The sequence below is a fragment of the Hyla sarda genome, chromosome 3 (genome assembly GCF_029499605.1).
Source record: "Hyla sarda isolate aHylSar1 chromosome 3, aHylSar1.hap1, whole genome shotgun sequence".
NCBI lineage: Eukaryota > Metazoa > Chordata > Amphibia > Anura > Hylidae > Hyla > Hyla sarda.
Genome location: NC_079191.1, coordinates 48,005,372 through 48,025,989, shown reverse-complemented (window position 1 = coordinate 48,025,989; position 20,618 = coordinate 48,005,372). Strand labels below are relative to the sequence as shown.

At 44.7% G+C, this 20,618-nt stretch overlaps 1 protein-coding gene across 5 annotated transcripts; it reads right to left on the bottom strand.

Moving 5' to 3' along the window:
- Positions 1-495: 495 nt before the first annotated feature.
- On the bottom strand, positions 496-16,136 carry IAH1 (isoamyl acetate hydrolyzing esterase 1 (putative)). 5 transcript variants are annotated; one of them, XM_056563076.1, is made up of 8 exons: positions 16,050-16,099; positions 13,814-13,897; positions 11,758-11,826; positions 10,796-10,848; positions 9,767-9,915; positions 5,038-5,199; positions 2,182-2,303; positions 496-1,036 (listed from the first exon to the last, which is right to left on the bottom strand). In XM_056563076.1, exons 3-8 carry the CDS (start codon positions 11,803-11,805, stop codon positions 842-844), a joined length of 729 nt encoding a protein of 242 aa, XP_056419051.1. In that variant the 5' UTR covers positions 11,806-11,826; positions 13,814-13,897; positions 16,050-16,099; the 3' UTR covers positions 496-841. The 5 variants fall into 5 exon arrangements, with proteins under 5 accessions (XP_056419051.1, XP_056419047.1, XP_056419049.1 ...); XM_056563072.1 differs by lacking the exons at positions 13,814-13,897; positions 16,050-16,099 and adding exons at positions 12,895-13,021; positions 16,003-16,022; XM_056563074.1 differs by lacking the exon at positions 13,814-13,897 and adding an exon at positions 12,895-13,021 and having other exon boundaries at positions 497-1,036; positions 16,050-16,068.
- Positions 16,137-20,618: the final 4,482 nt, after the last annotated feature.

The window sequence follows — 20,618 nt, the reverse complement described above, 5'->3', positions numbered from 1 at the left end:
TAAAACATTTTGTTTTTTTTTTATATAGGAGGACACTTATGGCTGTGACACACGGGGAGCTGAGGGGACATTATTAAATGACACACAGGGGGAAGGAGATGAGGGAACAGTAATGACTGACACAAATCTTTCAAACATAAGAATCCAGATTTATTGTTCGCTTCCGCCAAGCCTCAGCCTTACATGAACTATAGTGCCATAAGAATCGTCCCGATGCCCCTCGCATTATAATGTGATCAGATCCAGGGAGCGGCGGCAGCATTGTAACCTGAGAGATCTGGAGTAGAGATGAGCGAACTTACAGTAAATTCGATTCGTCACGAACTTCTCGGCTCGGCAGTTGACGACTTTTCCTGCATAAATTAGTTCAGCCTTCAGGTGCTCCCGTGGGCTGGAAAAGGTGGATACAGTCTTAGGAGACTCTTTCCTAGGAATGTATCCACCTTTTCCAGCCCACGGGAACACCGGAAAGCTGAACTAATTTATGCAGGAAAAGTCAGCAATCGCCGAGCTGAGAAGTTCGTGACGAATCGAATTTACTGTAAGTTCGCTCATCTCTAATCTGGAGAAGAACGTGTAAACCAAGGATGGGTCTGCCCAAAGTGTACAGAATGGTCTAAATCAGGGATAGGCAACCTTCAGCACTGCAGATGTTTGGACTACGTTTCCCATGATGCTTTGTCAGTATTTTGGCTCTAAGAGCATCATGGGAGATGTAGTCCAAAACATCTGCAGTGCTGAAGGTTGCCTAAGCCTGGTCTAAATAATGCTGTCCTACAATGGGTGATCCTGTAGCCCTGAATCCCCAATTTTAGGGTATAACCTACTATGGTGAAGCGGGTCATTGATCTTTCTTTTCAGCAATGCTTTGGAACAGAGAGGATTCTGGGTTATTATTGTCCACGTCGTTCCAATAAGGTAAGATAAAAGGCAGGGACTCCAGCTTCTTCTCCAAGAGGGGCCACAGTTTGGACTCCAGGAACTTGTTGCCTTCATCTGATAAATGGAGCCCGTCTGATAGGTACACTGTGCAGTCCTGGAACACATGGGGGAGGGGATTTATTAAAGGGGTTATCCAGGTTAAAACTTTTTATATATATATATATATATATATATATATATCAACTGGCCCCAGAAAGTTAAACAGATTTGTAAATTACTTCTTTTAAAAAATCTTAATCCTTTCAGTACTTATGAGCTTCTGAAGTTAAGGTTGTTCTTTTCTGTCTAAGTGCTCTATGATGACACATGTCTCAGGAACCGCCCAGTTTAGAAGAGGTTTGCTATGGGGATTTGCTTCTAAACTGGGCGGTTCCTGAGACAGGTGTCATCAGAGAGGATTTAGACAGAAAAGAACAACCTTAACTTCAGAAGCTCATAAGTGCTGAAAGGATTAAGATTTTTTAAAAGAAGTAATTTACAAATCTATTTAACTTTCTGGAGCCAGTTGATATATAAAACATTTTTTTTTCCTGGATAACCCCGTGTTTCCCAACCAGGGTGCTTCCAGCTGTTGCAAAACAACAACTCCCAGCATGCCCGGACAGCCGAAGGCTGTCCGGGCATGCTGGGAGTTGTAGATTTGCAACAGCTGGAGGCACCCTGGTTGGGAAACACTGTTCTACAAAAACACTTACAGCTACATCATGTAAAAAGGCGCACAATAGAGCCATTGTTCCAAAATTTGCAGCTAAAATAGACAAAATAACAACTCAAACAGAAGAAATGAGTTCTAGAACAAATCATATGACTAGTGATCAAATGTAGCACATGATCTTTATTGCAACAAAAGTATAATATGGAAATTACGCATTTCTGGGTTCACAGACCCCTTCTTCGGATTAATCAATCTGGCTCAATCTGATAAAGGGGGGTCAGTGAACCCTGAAACGTGTCATTTTTGTCTTATAGTTTTGTTGGAATAAAAGATAATCTGCTACATTTGATCGTGCACTGGATTTACCAGGGATCTGCGTCGCTTCATCCAAAGGGTTTTTTCGCTACAATTCATCGCCCATACACATTAGACATCAGTCCCGACAAAATAGTAGGTTTCAGCCGGCACATGTCTAACGTGTATGACCTTTACACTGATAGCGTTGTGTTTATGGATAAACCATGGAACATAAAACGTGTGACTGGCGGGTAATGTTTTCCATATTCCGTCATGATTCCTCTTACCGCGCAGCCTTCCTGCATGAGTGTCCACAAATCCACAACATCTGTTCCGTACTCCGTGCCAACCTGAGCACAGGCCTTGGCGTATGTCCCAGCTATAGAGTTCAGACGATTTAACTTGCATCCTGTATAATGAGAAGATGGAAATATTAGTGTCTATGACCACTCTGTACAATTAGTATAAGCTCAGTTTATCTGTGTCAGGTTAAACTATCGACCCAAGACAGACTGGTGATAACCTTTAGTCTAGGGATAGAGCCCTGTGCGGGGCTGTTTTCGTCATCCCGCTCCCCAGGGCTGTGGAGTCGAGGAGTCGGACGAAATTTTGGGTACCTGGAGTCGGAGTCGGCAAACAATGCACCGACTCCGACTCCTACTAAATTTAGATTGGAATAAAAAAATAAAATAAAAAAAGCAAGTTTAAATGTCCCAATTCACAAAAAGTTAGAATTAATGACTTAATAAAGACCAATGCATGCAGTGCCTCACGTAACCGCAAAACGAACACGTTAAGTGACCATGAAGAAGCTTTTCATGTGCTTTACTATATGGCACACAACGCACAATTAGGAGCGGCAATACTTCTACTTTCCATAGTGTTGTGTTCTGCTGTTACAGGGAACCCATGGGTAACCTAGCCTCTCACTGATAAGGGGTTAAGGAAATATGTTTTTTGCAGGACTAGAGACACTTGTATAAGTGAAGGGAATGGAGGGTCAATAGTTCAAGACTGAAGCTGTAAACCATTGGAAAAACTGCTGCCATTCAGCTAAGGCTATAAAAACTTGTAAACTCGATTGTTAGCTTAAAGGGGTACTCCGCACCTAGACATCTTATCTCCTATCTAAAGGATAGGGGATAAGATGTCAGATCGCCGGGGTCCCGCTGCTGGGGACCCCCGAGATTGCTGCTGCGGCACCGCGCTATCATTACTGCACAGAGCGAGTTCGCTCTGTGCGTAATGACGGGCGATACAGGGGTTGGAGCATAGTTACGTCATGGCTCTACCCTTCGTGATGTCACGGCCAGCCCCCTCAATACAAGTCTATGGGAGGGGGCGTGGCGGTCTTCACGCCCCCTGCCATAGACTTGCATTAAGGGGGCGGGCCATGATGTCATGAGGGGCGGAGCTATGACATTACGCTGATCCTTCCACTGTATCGCTCTGTATCCGTCCCCCGAACTCGCTCTGTGTAGTAATGAAAGTGCGGTACCGCAGCGGCGATCCCGGGGGTCGCCAGCAGCGGGACCCCGGGGATAAGATGTCTAGGGGGGAGTACCCCTTTAAACTTTAAACATGACTATGGGATTCTACTAGGGAAATCATGTTTTATAATAAATGCCCCTTCCTGGATCCTCCCACTGCCCTATCTTCAGCAGCAGATCAGCACACAAACTGTTCAATACAGTAGACTGTTGGCTTCCCAGCCAGTAGTCCTGTGGTAATGACAGGTATCTTACCTTTCTTTCCTTCAAGGAATGTATAAAATACATTTGCATATTAATACAGAGGAGTCGGAGTCGGGGAGTCGGAGTTGGAAGTACAGAAAACTCTGGAGTCGGACCATTTATCTACCGACTCCACAGCCCTGCCGCTCCCACTGAATTCCTGACTATTACTGCCCGCTCCAGCAACATGAGTGTCCAAACCTGCCTGCTTCTGCAAACATTGTTACAGCTCTTAGAGAGAGCGAAAGAATTTACGCAAATGTTAGGACTCAATGTCCAAATGTTCAAAATAACATAAAACATTGTGTTCCATTAAACAGATTCTTGTGCCATTTCATAGCTTTTTGTGCCACTTCATCACCCCCCTGTGCCACTTCTTCACCCACCTGTGCCATTTAATCACTCTCTTGTGCCAATTCATCACACTCTTGTACCATTTTATCACCCTCCTGTGCCATTTCATCACTCTTGTGCCATTTCACCACCCTTCTGTGCCACTTCATCCCTCCCTTGCACCACTTCATCACCCCCCTGTGCCACTTCTTCACCCACCTGTCATTTAATCACTCCCTTGTGTCATTTCATCACATCTTTGTGCCATTTCATCACCCCCCCATGCCATTTCTTTACCCCCTGTGCCATTTCACCACCCTCATGTGCTTCTTCATCAACCCCTTGTGCCACTTCATTACCCTACTGTGCTACCTTATCACCCCCTTGTGCCATTTTACCACCCTTTTGTGCCACTTCATTACCCAACTGTGTTACCTTATCACCCCCTTGCGCCATTTCACCACACTATTGTGCCACTTCATCACTCCCTTGTGCCACTTCATCACCCCCGTGCCACTTCATCACCCCCCTGTACCACATCCTCACTCACCTGTGCCATTTAATCACTCCCTTGTACCATTTCATCATCCCCCTTTTGCCATTTCATTACCCTACTGTGCTACCTTATCACCCCCTTGTGCCATTTCGCCACCCTTTTGTGCCACTTCATCACCCCCCTGTGCCATTTAATCACTCCCTTGTGCCATTTCATCACATCTTTGTGCCATTTCATAACCCCCCCCCCCCCCCTTGTACCATTTCATCACCCTGCTATGCCCAGAGCCTCAGTGTGACACTTTTCCCTCTCTAACTTCCAGTCCCTCCTGCGCTGCTGTGACGCGTCGCTGAGCCCAGGGAGTAATTGATAGGATGTGATGATTAGTTCCTAGCTGCTCTTTTTCCTACGTGACAGCTCTGCACAGGGGTTTGCAGAGGTGCGAGAGATTTGGCGTAGCCCGCTGTATGTTCTCGGACCGTCGGCAGCAATAATCTGCTTGTTCCCCTTACCAGGCTGTGTTCTGAATCTATGGTGGGAGATTTATAACGTGCCCCGTAGTGTTATCCAGGTGCCGTTACCTTTCGTGAAGCATTGCTTTTCCCAAGACGGTTCGTGAATGGGAGGCGGCGTGATCAGAACGATTTTATCCTGCCCGATATGCACGCTCTTCAGATACTGGATCATGCTCCTTAGATTCTCAGTGTATTCTTCCAGCGGGACGTGCTGCTGAGGGTTTTCCTCTATGTTAAAGAAAACGAACAGTAATTGTCAGTAAATGCAGCAGTGGCCAGCAGGGGGCGTCCTTATTACTACAGTGTATGTGGAACAGATGAGGATGAAATACGAATGTTATATAACAGGGCTACTTGTTTTTTTCTGTTAAGGCAGCCAATAAGGGTCCTGCAATACTACAGCTCCCAGCATGTATGTCTCCAGCTGTTGCAAAACTACAACTCCCAGCATGCCCGGACAGCCGTTGGCTGTCCGGGCATGCTGGGAGTTGTAGTTTTGCCACAGCTGGTGGCACACTGGTTTGGAAACACTGTAGGGACACTTTTAGGGACAGCCTTTGGCCTCCCTAAAAGCTTTATATAAGCAATCATCAGATTGCTTATATAGATCGAAGTAATGCATGTGCATTAAAAGGGTGGACAACTTTTTTTTTTTTTTTAAATCAACTGGTGCCAGAAAGTTAAACAGATTTGTAAATTTGAAATTAGGTGCAGCTCACAACAGAAGGACCGAGGCAATCAAAGCTAAAGCCGGACCCCACCGGCAACAATAATAAATATCAATTAGAATCTATAGCTTATGCCTCTAGGACCTCACCGATGGTGCATAGTGATGTGGGCAATAATATATTGTAGCAGCGTTAATCAAAAATTGTTTTTAATTCAGATTATAAAATATAAATATATAAAACAATGACCAAGTAACACATTAAACTGGCACTGTCTGATGAAAATCCCACTGGGCCCTAGTGGGATATCGGAAATAGAATATAAAAAATATAAAAAATGATGAATTAATGTTCCAATAAGTCCATAAATCTGCAAATGAAAAAATAATGAAATCCGCAAAAGGTATGGATAGATATTCGGTTTTGTGGCAAAATAAACTTGTAACATAAAGTCAATGTAACAAAAGTCAATAATCAAAAATCTCTCACCACTGCTTCTGGCTTGATGGATTTTTTGTGAATAAATCGCAGCCTTGTAATCCTCGTATGCCCCAATATGGAAAGGGGGGGGGGGGGAGGGCATTGATTTTCACGTCTCCCTTAGCAGCCCCGTTGGCAGGGGGGGCGCAAATGGATGTAACGTACCGATGTCGGAGGAGCGTACAGCAGTGTTCAGCGCCGTTGGCTGTACGGGCATGCTGGGAGTTGTGGATTTGCAACAGCTGGAGAAATGCCATTTGGATAACACTAGGTTAAAGTTGTCCGATGCGGCGTAGAGGAGGAACTGGGTAGATTGATATATAACTTGTATACTATTTATTTTAGTTCTTGATCATTCTGGGCTTAGGTGTCCAATGGGCGGTCCTAATCAGTGATTGACAGCTATCTATGTACGCACATACAAGGAAAGCTGTCCATCACTGAGTAGGACCGCCCACTGGACTACTTAGCCCAGAATGATCAAGAACTAAAATGAATAGAATACAAGTTATACCAAATCTTTCTCCACTATAATTGTTATCAATCTGTTCAGCTCCTCTATGTCATGCTGCTTACAGATCGGACTGCATTGTTTAAAGTGGACCTGTCGCTTTAAAAAAACTTTTACTGTGTCCTACCTAGAGACATGTCAAAAGTTTTGATCGGGTGGAGGTCCGAGTGTTCAGACCCCCCACCAATCGCTAGATAAAGCTGGGAGACAATCCCATAGACTTACATTGTAGGTTTTTCTCACTTAGCGCACACTTCTCCTGTTCTAGCGATCGGTCAGGGTCCAGGCACTCCGACCCTGACCGATCAAAACTTTTGACTTGTCTCTACAATGTGTTGAAAAGTTTTTGATGAAATGACAGTGCCCATTTAAGTGACAGGTTTCCTTTAAATTGTACCTGGAGTGAAAAATACTATGAAGTCTTTCCCTTAAAGGGGTACTCCGGTGGAAAACTTTTTTTTTTTTTTTTTTAAATCAACTGATGCCAGAAAGTTAAACAGATTTGTAAATTACTTTTATTTAAAAAAAAATCTCAATCCTTCCAGTACTTACTAGTGGCTGTATACTACAGAGGAAATGCTTTTCTTTTTGGATTTCTCTTCTGTCACGAGCACAGTGCTCTCTGCTGACCTCTGCTGTCCATTTTAGGAAATTTTAGGAGATTTTAGGAGAAAATCCCATAGCAAACATATGCTGCTCTGGATAGTTCCTAAAATGGACAGCAGAGAGCACTGTGGTTGTGACAGAAGAGAAATCCAAAAAGAAAAGCATTTCCTCTGTAGTATACAGCCCTTAAAAAGTACTGGAAGGATTAAGATTTTTTAATAGAAGTAAGTTACAAATCTGATTAACTTTCTGGCACCAGTTGATTTAAAAAAAAAAAAGTTTTCCACCGGAGTACCCCTTTAAGGGAAAGACTTCATAGTATTTTAAACCCCTTAAGGGAGAAAAACTGTTCCAGGTTAAACCCCCCAAAGGACGAGGGGGCACTCCCTCCGTCTGGAGAAGAAAAGGTTTAGTCTAAAGGGGCGACACGCCTTCTTTACCGTGAGGACTGTGAATTTATGGAACAGTCTACCTCAGGAACTGGTCACAGCAGGAACAATTAACAGCTTTAAAACAGGGTTAGATACATTCCTGGAACAAAATAACATTAATGCTTATGCAGAATTATAAAACTACATCCCTTCCTCTTATCCCCTTACATCCTTCCCTTCAATTCCCTGGTTGGACTTGATGGACGTATGTCTTTTCAACCATACTAACTATGTTACCCAAGATTAGAAAACCAGATCTGATTTCTTCCAAAAACAGCACCACCTCTGTCTCCAGGTTGGGTGTGGTTCTGCAGCTCAGTTCCATGGAAGTGAATGGAGCCAAGTTGTAATACCACACACAACCTGAGGACAGGTGTGGTGCTGTTTTTAGAAGAAATTTGTTCTTCCTATTCCTGGATAATCCCTTTAAAGGGAATATGTCAGCTGCAATTCACCTTCCAAACTGCTGACACTGTTAGGGCAAGGAGACACCTGGTACCTTTCATATACCTGTATAATCCATAGAAAAATGCTTTTATTTTCTGGTGCCAAGTGTCAAGCCCCTTAACCTCTTCAGGACCCCGGGCGTATGCATACGCCCTGCATCCCGAGTCCTTAAGGACATAGGCCATATGCATATGCCCATGGGAATTCCGGTCCACGCCGCTAGCCGGGTGGGGACCGGACCAGGATGCCTGCTGAAATCATTCAGCAGGCATCACGGCACATTGCCGAGGGTGTTCCTGAGACCCCCCCCATGTCGGCGATCGCAGAAAATCGCATGTCAATTCAGACATGCGATTTTCTGCTATTCTGGGCTGATCGGGTCTCTGGTGACCCGATCACCAGGAAAATAGGGATGATCGGAGCTGTCAGTGACAGCCCCGATCATTCTGAGGGATAGGAGTGAGGTTGCAGTGCTGCGATCTCCTCCTATCCCCTGCCATTGGTCAGAACTGATTCTGACCAATGGCAGCGCAGGACAGTGGGCGCAGAACGGGGGAGAAGATGGGGGATGGTACCTGGAGGAGAAGATGGTGTGGGGACCGCAGATCATCCTGGAGACTGCAGAGATCCTGGCTCAGGTAGGGAAACGACGGGGGGGGGGGTTGGTTCAAATGAAAGTGAAAGTAAAGCAATCTTTACTGTGGCAACCGCTAGGAAGGCTGAACTGCAACTCCCAGCATGCAACATCTTGAGGGTCACAGTTTGGAGACCACTGTTACAGTGGTGCCCAAACGGTAGCCCTCCAGATGTTGCCAAACTACAACTCTCAGCATGCCTAGACTGCCCAGGCATGCTGGGAGTTGTAGTTCTGTAACATCTGCCTCTTCAGATTTTGCAATTTTCATGACATTTTTGAAAATTGCTGCTCTACTTTGAATCCCTCTAATTTTTTCAAAAAGTAAAAATATGTCCATTTTATGATGCCAACATAAAGTGGACATATTGTATTTGTGAAGAAAAATAACATTTATTGGGAATATCCATTTTCCTTACAAGCAGAGAGCTTCAAAGTTAGAAAAATGCAACATTTTCAAAAATTTCATGACATTTTGGGATTTTTCACCAAAAAAGGATGCAAGGATTGATGGACGTTTATATTTTGACCTATTCTGATCAATGTTCTATGAGCATGTTCGTTTTTTTCTATTTATTGTTATATGCAGAAACGTGAGTACTACTTCCCTGCGTGGAGGTTACCTGTATGTGTCCCATATGTTATGCTGTTAAGCTGTTAAATTGGAATAAAATATGTTTAAAAAAAAAAAAAAAGGATGCAAGTAACGACGAAAATTTACCGCCAAAATAAAGTAGAATATGTCACGAAAAAACAATCTCAGAATCAGAATATTCGGTAAAAGCATCTTAGAGTTATTAATTCATAAAGCGACGGTGGTCAGAATTGTGAAAAAAGGGCTGCGTCCTTAAGGGGATAAAGTGCTGAGGGCTGGAACGCGTCCTCCCTCCCCCTCCCTTCCCCATCTTTGCTTGATTGACAGTCAGCTGCCAGCCGAGCTCTGTTTCTATATCTCACTCCAGTGCTGTTTGTACACGATCTGTGTGTAGGTGTGAGATTTGACACAAAGAGTATTTACCTTTTATGGAGCTGTCATTGGCGCCAAAGAAAATAGTAACGGCGGCAATGTTTTCGGCATCGCAGCTATTAGGGATGAGCTTTGGCAGGATGTGTTTTGCCCATCTGGTGTTGTACCCTGACAGGCCACGGTTGAGAACGTCACATTTTCTGCGATAAAAAGAGAGAAACCACATTATCTAGTAGGTCAGCACAAAACACCATGTTTCTGAAGCCCCTACTTTTTACAACAGTGGTCACCAACTACAAGTCTGAGGATCCCTTGTTTGTAAGTGTAAGGTCACTTTTCTCCCTCACACACATCAGTCACCCCACCCATTGAAACACACCTGTGTTTCCTTCCATGCAACAGACCAGTGTTTTCTGACCAGGGTGCCTCCAGCTGTTGAAAAACTACAATTCCTTGAAGAATGATCTCCCTCCCACCCAGTGGTCGCTTCACCCATTGAAGCAAAGACAGGCTCCCTCTGATCACCTGACTAGTGATGTAAAATCTCGGGCCGCACTGCAACCTGGGAAAACCTGAGACCTCATTTTGTATGCTGTTAAAAATAAACGTTTGGGGCAAAAATCACAGAAGAATTGCGAGACCACCATCAAACACAGGTACAGACACTATATTATGGACTACACTAACTTTACAGCCCCTGAAGCAGTCAGATCTTGGAATACCCCTTTAAAGGGGTACTCTGCCGCAAATATCCAAAGGATGGAGATAAGATGTTAGATCGTGGGGGTCCCGCTGCTGGGGACCCCCATGATTTCCGTGCCGGCAGCGGCGGTGTCAGGAACGCAGCTTCCGCATTCAAGGGGGGGGGGGCAGTAGCATCGCCAAATGAAAGGGCGCTGCAGGGGCCCCCAGCGATGGGACCCCCATGATCTAACACCTTACCCCTCTATGGGTTAAGATGTTTGCGGCGGAGTACCCCTTTAACGAATATGGTAAATGCTGCACAAGGGGAGGGGGGAGACTGGTGCGCCACCTGTAACTCTCCCCGTTTCTGTCCTATGTAAACCGGCCTATACTCACCTTACAAGCTTGTTAGCCAGTGTTGCTCCCCAGCCGTTTGTTTCAAAGGCAAACTAAAAAAATATATATATATATTTATATATTTTATTTATTTTTTATATTCTTTATTTACATTTTTACCATGAACAAAAATAATTACCCCTGAGGAAGAATGTTTATTCATAGAAAATATCAAGCAAACGTCAACTCCCAGCATGTAGATTTAAAGAAGTATTCCCGTCAAGTGTTTTCCAAACAGTGTGCCTCCTGCTGTTGCAAAACTACAACTCCCAGCATGTAGATTTAAAGAGGTATTCCCATCAAGTGTTTTCCAAATGGTGTGCCTCCAGCTGTTGCAAAACTACAACTCCCAGCATGTAGATTTAAAGAGGTATTCCCATCAAGTGTTTTCCAAACAGTGTGCCTCCAGCTGTTGCAAAACTACAACTCCCAGCATGTAGATTTAAAGAGGTATTCCCATCAAGTGTTTTCCAAATGGTGTGCCTCCAGCTGTTGCAAAACTACAACTCCCAGCATGTAGATTTAAAGAGGTATTCCCATCAAATGTTTTCCAAACAGTGTGCCTCCAGCTGTTGCAAAACTACAACTCCCAGCATGTAGATTTAAAGAGGTATTCCCATCAAGTGTTTTCCAAACAGTGTGCCTCCAGCTGTTGCAAAACTACAACTCCCAGCATGCCCAGACAGCCTTCGGCTGTCTGGGCATGCTGGGAGTTGTAGTTTTGCAACAGCTGGAGCAAACAGTGAAGGCAAAATATAGTATTTTAGTAGATTTCCATTGTTAGGGAGCAGAGCATTGTGGGAAGGGAGATGTCCGCGTTCAGATAAGACGCTGGCAATGTCTCTCTAGTGATTTGGTGAGGATACAGAGGGGCCATGATGATAAATGACCCCGCTATACACTGAAGTGAGGGATCAGCACTTGTTCACACTGCAGATGGAGCGAGCGGAAAATCTCCTCACCTGGGTGATTGAATCTCCGAAGAGGAGGAGGCGGGGCCAAGAGGTCATCCTGAGGGTCACAGCGGAATCCTGCAAGACACGAGGGTCGAGGTAAAGAATTCTACAGCGGGAGCAGAGGACCAGGCTGGAATAAAGTGTTATCAATCTGGGAGCCAGGATACCGCACGTCATGTGATCAGTCATTAGTGTCCCCTCATCTCTCCCTGTGTCACAGTCATTAGTGTCCCCTCATCTCTCCCTGTGTCATAGTCATTAGTGTCCTCTCATCTCTCCCTGTGTCACAGTCATTAGTGTCCCCTCATCTCCCCCTGTGTCAGTCATTAGTGTCCTCTCATCTCTCCCTGTGTCAGTCATTAGTGTCCCCTCATCTCTCCGTGTCACAGTCATTAGTGTCCCCTCATCTCTCCCTGTGTCACAGTCATTAGTGTTCTCTCATCTCTCATTGTGTCACAGTCATTAGTGTCCTCTCATCTCGCATTGTGTCAGTCATTAGTGTCCCCATCATCTCTCCCTGTGTCATAGTCATTAGTGTCCCCTCATCTCTCCCTGTGTCACAATCATTAGTGTCCCCATCATCTCTCCCTGTCACAGTAATTAGTGTCCCCATCATCTCTCCCTGTGTCACAGTCATTAGTGTCCCCTCATCTCTCCCTGTGTCAGTCATTAGTGCCCCTCCCCTCAACTCTACTTGTGTCACAGTAAATAGTGTCCCCTCATCTCTCCCTGTGTCACAGTCATAAGTGTCCCCTCATCTCTCCCTGTGTCACAGTCATTAGTGTCCCCTGGTCAATCCCTGTGTCACAGTCATTAGTGTCCCCTCATCTCTCTGTGTCATAATCATTAGTGTCCTCTCATCTCTCCCTGTGTCACAGTCATTAGTGTCCCCTTATCTCTTCTTGTTTCACAGTCATTAGTGTCCCCTCATCTCTCCCTGTGTCAGTCATTAGTGTCCCCTCATCTCTCCATGTCACAGTCATTAGTGTCCCCTCATCTCTTCTTGTGTCACAGTCATTAGTGTCCGCTCATCTCTTCTTGTGTCACAGTCATTAGTGTCCCCTCATCTCTCCATGTCACAGTCATTAGTTTCCCTCATCTTTAAAAAAAAAAAAAAAAAAAAAAAAAAATTTTTTTACTTACCTCTGCCTCTGTTCCCCCGTTCTGCTTCCCGTCAGCGCTCTGGTGAGCAGCAGACGTCTGGTGCTCTCCGCAGATGTCACGTGACCTTCTCAGCCAATCATCAAACTCAACGGTCACGCTCTGTCCTCTTTAAGTCAACCAGGAGCAAAAAGGGGGATCAGCATGGGAACAGAGAATAGGGAACAAGTGTCTGATCGAGGAGGGGAGCTCGGCCCCCACTTACTGAGACGAGCGAAAGTGACGGTTGGCTCAGAAAATCAGCAGCTGAAACCAAACCCTGGTCTCTGTGAATGGCTGAGCTGGCTGTTACCTGCGCTAGTCTCTGGAGAACGGGCCCATACAGGAGATTGCGGGGTTCCCAGCAGTCGGACCCCCGCAATCATACACTTATCCCCTAACATTATAATGGTGCAATCTCCGGCCTGCTGAAAAACTACAACTCCCAGCATGGCATGTCTTCCTGTGGCTCTCACAACCTGCTTGGATTTGTAGTTTCACAACAGCTGGAGAGTAGTTTGGGTGAGGGCTGTCACGTGAGGGGGGCACTTACTTTTTCTTTTTGTGCCCACAAAGTACTGTGAGTAGAAATAAGGATACATGTGTAATATACAACTTCTCCAGCACAGTATTTCCCATCTAGAGGGCCTCCAGCTGTTGCAAAACTACAACTCCCAGCATGCCCGGACAGTAGGGTTGCCACCTTTCCCTCAGAAAAATACCGGTCATGGGTGTGGCTATGTGGGGGGTGGAGCTACAAAAGGGGAGGGGTCAGATTGCTGAGGGATCAGGGGTTTAAGAAATGGCACGGGGGATGGGAGGGGGGTTTAAGAAATGGCATAGGGGATTGGAGGGATACAATATATATGCGGGGGGAATTTTCCTATATCGCACAAAAAATTTACATTTAGAGAATACCTACCAAAACCCTATTTATGCCAGCGGCGGCGGTAGTGGTGGTGCGCGACAGCAACGCTGGCTCTCTCTGATGACGAGTGACGTCCCCCTGCGCAACGTCAGATAAACAGGCTAATCAGACAGTATCACACATGACAGGATTAGATACACAGGCTCAGCAGATAGTATCCCACATGACAGATGTGGATGTACAGGCTCAGCAGACAGTATCACACATGACAGTATTAGATACACAGGCTCAGCTCACAGTATCACACATGACAGGATTAGATACACAGGCTCAGCAGACAGCATCGCACATGACAGGATTAGATACACAGGCTCATCAGGCAGTATCGCACATGACAGGATTAGATACACAGGCTCATATCCCACATGACAGATTTGGATATACAGGCTCAGCAGACAGTATCATGACAGGATTAGATACAGAGCGGAGCACATAGTTTCACACATTAAAACATTAAATCAGTGTTTCCCAACCAGGGTGCCTCCAGCTATTGCAAAACTACAACTCCCAGCATGCCCGGACAGCCAAAGGCTGTCTGGGCATGCTGGGAGTAATAGTTTTGCAACAGCTGGAGGCACCCTGGTTGGGAAACACTGCATTAAATACACAATTTTGCAGAGAGGTCTCACCAGTCTCTTGTCTTCACTTTCTCATTTCCCCGGCGGCTCCAGGTTAGGAATGTCCGGGGTTGAGGAGGAATGGGGTGGGCAATTATTTATCCCATGGGGCCACATGAGAAACTAAAAATATTGTGGAGGGCCGGGTAGTTTTTCCCCAGATTAGGCAGCATAGTTGTCCCCCAGATCAGGCAGCATAGTTGACCCCCAGATTAGGAGCACAGTTGTCCCCCAGATTAGGAGCATAGCTGTCCCCCAGAGTAGGCAGCATAGATGTCCCCCAGATTAGGCAGCATAGATGTCCCCCAGATTAGGCAGCATAGCTGTCCCCCAGATTAGGCAGCATAGTTGTCCCCCAGATTAGGCAGCATAGCTGTCCCCCAGATTAGGCAGCATAGCTGTCCCCCAGATTAGGCAGCATAGCTGTCCCCCAGATTAGGCAGCATAGATGTCCCCCAGATTAGGCAGCATAGATGTCCCCCAGATTAGGCAGCATAGATGTCCCCCAGATTAGGCAGCATAGATGTCCCCCAGATTAGGCAGCATAGTTGTCCCCCAGATTAGGCAGCATAGTTGTCCCCCAGATTAGGAGCACAGTTGTCCCCCAGATTAGGCAGCATAGTTGTCCCCCAGATTAGGCAGCATAGATGTAACCCAGATTAGGAGCACAGTTGTCCCCCAGATTACGAGCATAGTTGTCCCCCAGATCAGTATAGTTGTCCCCCAGATCAGCATAGTTGTCCCCCAGATTAGGAGCATAGTTGTCCCCCAGATCAGTATAGTTGTCCCCCAGATCAGCATAGTTGTCCCCCAGATTAGGAGCATAGTTGTCCCCCAGATCAGTATAGTTGTCCCCCAGATTAGGCAGCTCCCCCCCCCCACACACACACACATATATACACACACACACCTATATATACACACACACCTATATATACACACACATATATACACAGACACACATGCACAGACACATGTAAACACACACACATATATACACAGACACATATATACAGACACATATATACAGACACATATATACACAGACACTCACCCGCCCTGCGCAGCAGATGGAGACAGGATACACGGCCTCTCCCCTCCCTGCTCTGCCTATGGAGGGTTGTAAAACTGCACGGGGCAGAGGGAAGGCGGGGGAGGGGGAGAGAGGAGACAGGAGGTCACGCCCCCTCCCCAGCACTGTACAATCTCTTCCTGTCATCGCACGGAGCTCTCCCTGTCACAGGCTGCTGGTGTCAGACCTGGGCATTGTACGGCCGGTCATGAAAGCAGTGCTCTTCTGGGGATGCTGCTCCGTCCGCACCTGTCAGTGAATAAATAATACCGGCCATTGCATGGCCGGTATTTTTCATCCAAACTTACCGGCACAGCCCGGAATGTAGATGAAAATACCGGCTGTGCCGGTAAAATACCGGCAGGGTGGCAACCCTACCGGACAGCCTTCGGCTGTCCGGGCATGCTGGGAGTTGTGGTTCTGCAACAGTTGGAGGCCCCTAATTGGTAAACAGGGCTCAAACAAGTCATAGAGCAGAGATCTCTGCCAATTACCGCATAGTGTGAACTGTACACCTACACACGACAATGCAAACACTCACAGAACCAGCACAGGTGTCAGTCACCGGCTCCGGGGTGGAGGAGGAGGGGCGAGAAGGGTCACATGACCAGAGATTCCTAAAAGCTTCTTCCTTCTCTTGGATTCTTCAGTCAGAACAGCGACATCTAGTGTCGGTTATTTGGTATTACAGTCTTGTCTATTTTATAGGATTTTCATTATTTTAGATGCTTTTATTACAAAAAATAAATAAATAAAACGAGAAAAAAAGCTAAAAGCCAAAAATTTTGTCAATACTGCACCGATTTTCATTTTTGCGTTTTTATTTTTTCCTCCTCGCCTTTTAACCCCTTAAGGACTCAGCCCATTTTGGCCTTAAGGACTCAGACAATTTAATTTTTACATTTTCATTTTTTCCTCCTCGCCTTCTAAAAATCCTAACTCTTTTATATTTTCATCCACAGACTAGTATGAGGGCTTGTTTTTTGCGTGACCAGTTGTCCTTTGTAATGACATAATTCATTATATCATAAAATGTATGGCGCAACCAAAAAACACTATTTTTGTGGGGAAATTAAAACGAAAAACGCAATTTTGCTAATTTTGGAAGGTTTCGTTTTCACGCCGTATACAATTTATGGTAAAAATGACGTGTTCTTTATTCTGAGGGTCAATACGATTAAAATGATATCCATTATAACATACTTTTATATTATTGTTGTGCTTAAGAAAAATCACAAACTTTTTAACCAAATTAGTACGTTTATAATCCCTTTATTTTGATGACCTCTTTTTTATTTTTCCGTATAAGCGGCGGTATGAGGGCTCATTTTTGCGCCATGATCTGTACTTTTTTTTTATACCACATTTGCATATAAAAAACTTTTAATACATTTTTTATAATTATTTTTTTTAATAAAATGTATAAAAAAAGTAGCAATTTTGGACTTTTTTTTTCTACGTTCACGCCGTTCACCGTACGGGATCATTAACATTTTATTTTAATAGTTCGGACATTTACGCACGCGGCGATACCAAATATGTCTATAAAAAATATTTTTTACGCTTTTTGGGGGTAAAATAGGAAAAAAACTGACGTTTTACTTTTTATTGGGGGAGGGGATTTTTCACTTTTTTGTTACTTTTACATTTTTTTTTACACTTGAATAGTCCTCATAGGAGCCTATTCATAGCAATACCATGATTGCTAATACTGATCTGTATAGGACATAGAACAGATCAGTATTATCGGCGATCTTCTGCTCTGGTCTGCTCGATCTCAGACCAGAGCAGAAGACGCCGGGAGCCGGAAGGAGGAAGGTGAGGGGACCTCCGTGCGGCGTTCTGAATGATCGGATCCCCGCAGCAGCGCTGCGGGCGATCCGATCGTTCATTTAAATCGCGCACTGCCGCAGATGCCGAGATCTGTATTGATCCCGGCACCTGAAGGGTTAATGGCGGGTCCCTGGCTGCGATCAGCAGCCGGGATCAGCCGCGCATGACACGGGCATCGCTTTGATGCCCGCGAATATGCACAGGACATAAATGTACGTCCTGGTGCGTTAAGTACCACCGCACTAGGACGTACATTTAGGTCCTGCGTCCTTAAGGGGTTAAAGGGGTTCTTCGGTGTAGAAAATTGTACCCCCTAACTAAAGGAGTACAGTGCTAGTGTATTTCCAGCTCTCCCATAGAGATGCATAGAGTAGAGGGGGGGGGGGGGGGTCTTGCAGGAGATCACTTATCCCCTGTTCCTTGGATAGGGGGATAACTTTTTTTTCTAAATCGGAGTACCCCTTTAATAGCCATAACTCTTTCAATTGCTATATACGGGAGCAATTGGACTTTAGAAAAGCTATGGCAATACTAAATAAAATTACTTTTGCAAAATAAAAAATAAATAAAAAAAGATGCAATTTTGCAAATAGGGGGATTTCATTTATACACAGTGCACTTAAAAGGAAAACATACTTTATTCTGTAAGTCGGTGGTTTATTTTATTTTACTACTTGAAAAATTTTTACTTTTTGAAAGAAAATCAGTATGCTTAAATTTGCGTTATTCTGACCCCCTATAACGTTATTTTTCCATATATGTGACTGTATAGGACTCATTTTCTTGTGCTGCGATCTGTAGATTTTATCACTACCATTTTTGTTTAGATTGGGATTTTCTGACCACTTTTTATTTATTTTTTTTCTTCTATGAAGTGACCAAAAATAAGCAGTTCTGGTTTTCTAAGGCTTCCTAAGGCAGACTATACAAGGAGATTCCCATAGAACAGCACAGAGGAGGGCTGCAATCTTAAAGGGTACCTTTCATCAAAAAAACTTTTGATATATTATAGATTAATGTATGCAGAATAACTTTCCAATAGCAGGTTATTAAAAAATATGCTTCTTTCTATTTAATTTCCCACCTAAATCTCAGACTGCAGCCGGGACACAGACAAGCACAGCACTGCTCCCTGGCAGTGAGCAGTGGTGAGTTTGTGTGTGTTCCGGATACAGTCTGAGATTTAGGACTCCAGCATGAGTCTGAAATCTATAAAAAAAAAAAAAAAAAAAAAAAAAAAAAAAAAAAAAGGACTGGTAGGGAGACCCCTAGTGGTCATTTATTCAAAGTGGAAAATTAAATAGAAAGAAGCATATTTTTTAATAACATGCTATTGGAAAGTTATTCTGCATACATTAATCTATAATATATCAAACATTTCTTTTGATGAAAGGTACCCTTTAACTCACCTGACCCCAGTGATCTTCCTGAGGGGAGTCCATGAGTCTCTCTCCCCCCCCCCCCCCAACCTCCGGAAACTATATTCCCCTTTTAGATGCTGTGGTCAACACTGATCACAGCATCTAAAGGGTTACATGGTGGTGCTGCAAATCAGCTCATGTCTAGCATTAGTGCTTGCTTCAGAGTCCCTTAGGACTCAGGGCATACATGTGTGCCCCGTATACTCTAAGGCTATGTTCACACGAAATGTGGGGTGATTGCATAATCTGCAGGTGCTAGGACTGCATGGAAATGCACCATCTTATAGACTGCTATGCATTCCATGCAGTATCCCCACAAAGAATAAACATGTTCATTCTTTCTGCAGACACAGAAGATGAAATTTCCATGCTGGAAACATCCGGCATTGAAATTCTGCCGTATGCACAGAGCAGCAGAATCCCATTGAATTCAACAGGACTCTGCTGCAGAGAAATCTCTGTGCCGGATTCCAATGCAAAATCTGGCACAGAAATTCTGACGTGTGACCATAGCCTCAGGCAGTATTTTGAAGACAGTGTGCCTCCAGCTGTTGCAAAACTACAGCTCCCAGAATGCTGGGGAATGTAGTTTTGCAACAGCTGGAGGCATATTGGTCTAAGATTCATTTGGTCAAGATGGCATCAAATTTCTTTGATCTATCTAGGCATCACTTAAAGGGGTACTCCCATGGAAAACTTTTTTTTAATCAACTGGCGCCAGAAAGTCAAACAGATTTGTAAATTACTTCTATTAAAAAATCTTAATCCTTCCAGTACTTTTTAGGGGCTATATACTACAGAAGAAATGCTTTTCTTTTTGGATTTCTCTGATGTCATGACCACAGTGCTCTCTGCTGACATCTGCTGTCCATTTTAGGAACTGTCCAGAGAAGGAGAAAATCCCCATGGCAAACATATGCTGCTCTGGACAGTTCCTAAAATGGACAGCAGAGGTCAGCAGGTCAGCACTGTGGTCGTGACATCAGAGAAATCCAAAAGGAAAAGCATTTCCTCTGTAGTATACAGCCCATAAAATGTTTTGGAGGGATTAAGATTTTTTTTAATAGAAGTGATTTACAAATCTGTAACTTTCGGGCACCAGTTGATTTAAAAAAAAAAGTTTTCCACGGGAGTACCCCTTTAAAGTTTCCGGGGTCCCCCACCTATATATTGGTGTCTTCTCATGTGGCAGTGGGGCCCAAGTATTCAGGACTTGGTGCACTGCCACCTCCGCACCCCTGGATTTATGCAATCAAGCACCTGTGTCCATTAAATGACCAGGACTGATCAGAGTCTCAGGAGTTGCCACAAGGCCCGGATAGAAAGGGGGCCCAACAGTGGCATCAATAGCATTTGGCCATTCAAGGTACATGTCCCAGATCCCTGGGTGGGCACCTATTTCAGTGTCCTTAGGTAAGAGTGAGATTAGGTAAATTCTAAGCTTTATTTTCATTAGTAGAAAAGTTGGCGACATTAATGGAGTTTGCAGAAGACATTACTATATGGGGGCACAAAAGAGGAACAGTATTATTGTATAGATCAGTGTTTTCCAATCAGGGTACCTCCAGCTGTTGCAAGACTACAACTTCTAGCATGGCTGTCTGCTTGGAACTGTCATCGATGCCATTTTTGTCCAGTACCTTTCTTATGGTTATGTCATAAACACCGGACCTTAAAGGAGTTCTCCGCCCCTAGACATCCCCTATCCAAAGTATAGGGGATAAGATGTCTGATCGCAGGGGTCCTACCGCAATCTTGGCTTAGGCACCCCAGACATCCGGTGCACGGAGCGAACTACGCTCCGTGCCAGATGACTGGTGATGCGGAGGCTCATTACTTCACGGCCACACCCCCTC

Excerpts from the sequence above, each read along its gene's own strand:
- IAH1 (XM_056563072.1), bottom strand. Across the intron at positions 11,827-12,894 it reads ACGGGGGAACAGAGGCAGAG|GATTCCGCTGTGACCCTCAG; the intron begins GTAAGTAAAAAA and ends CGTGTCTTGCAG. Across the intron at positions 9,916-10,795 it reads CTGGCTAACAAGCTTGTAAG|AAAATGTGACGTTCTCAACC; the intron begins GTGAGTATAGGC and ends TTTTTATCGCAG.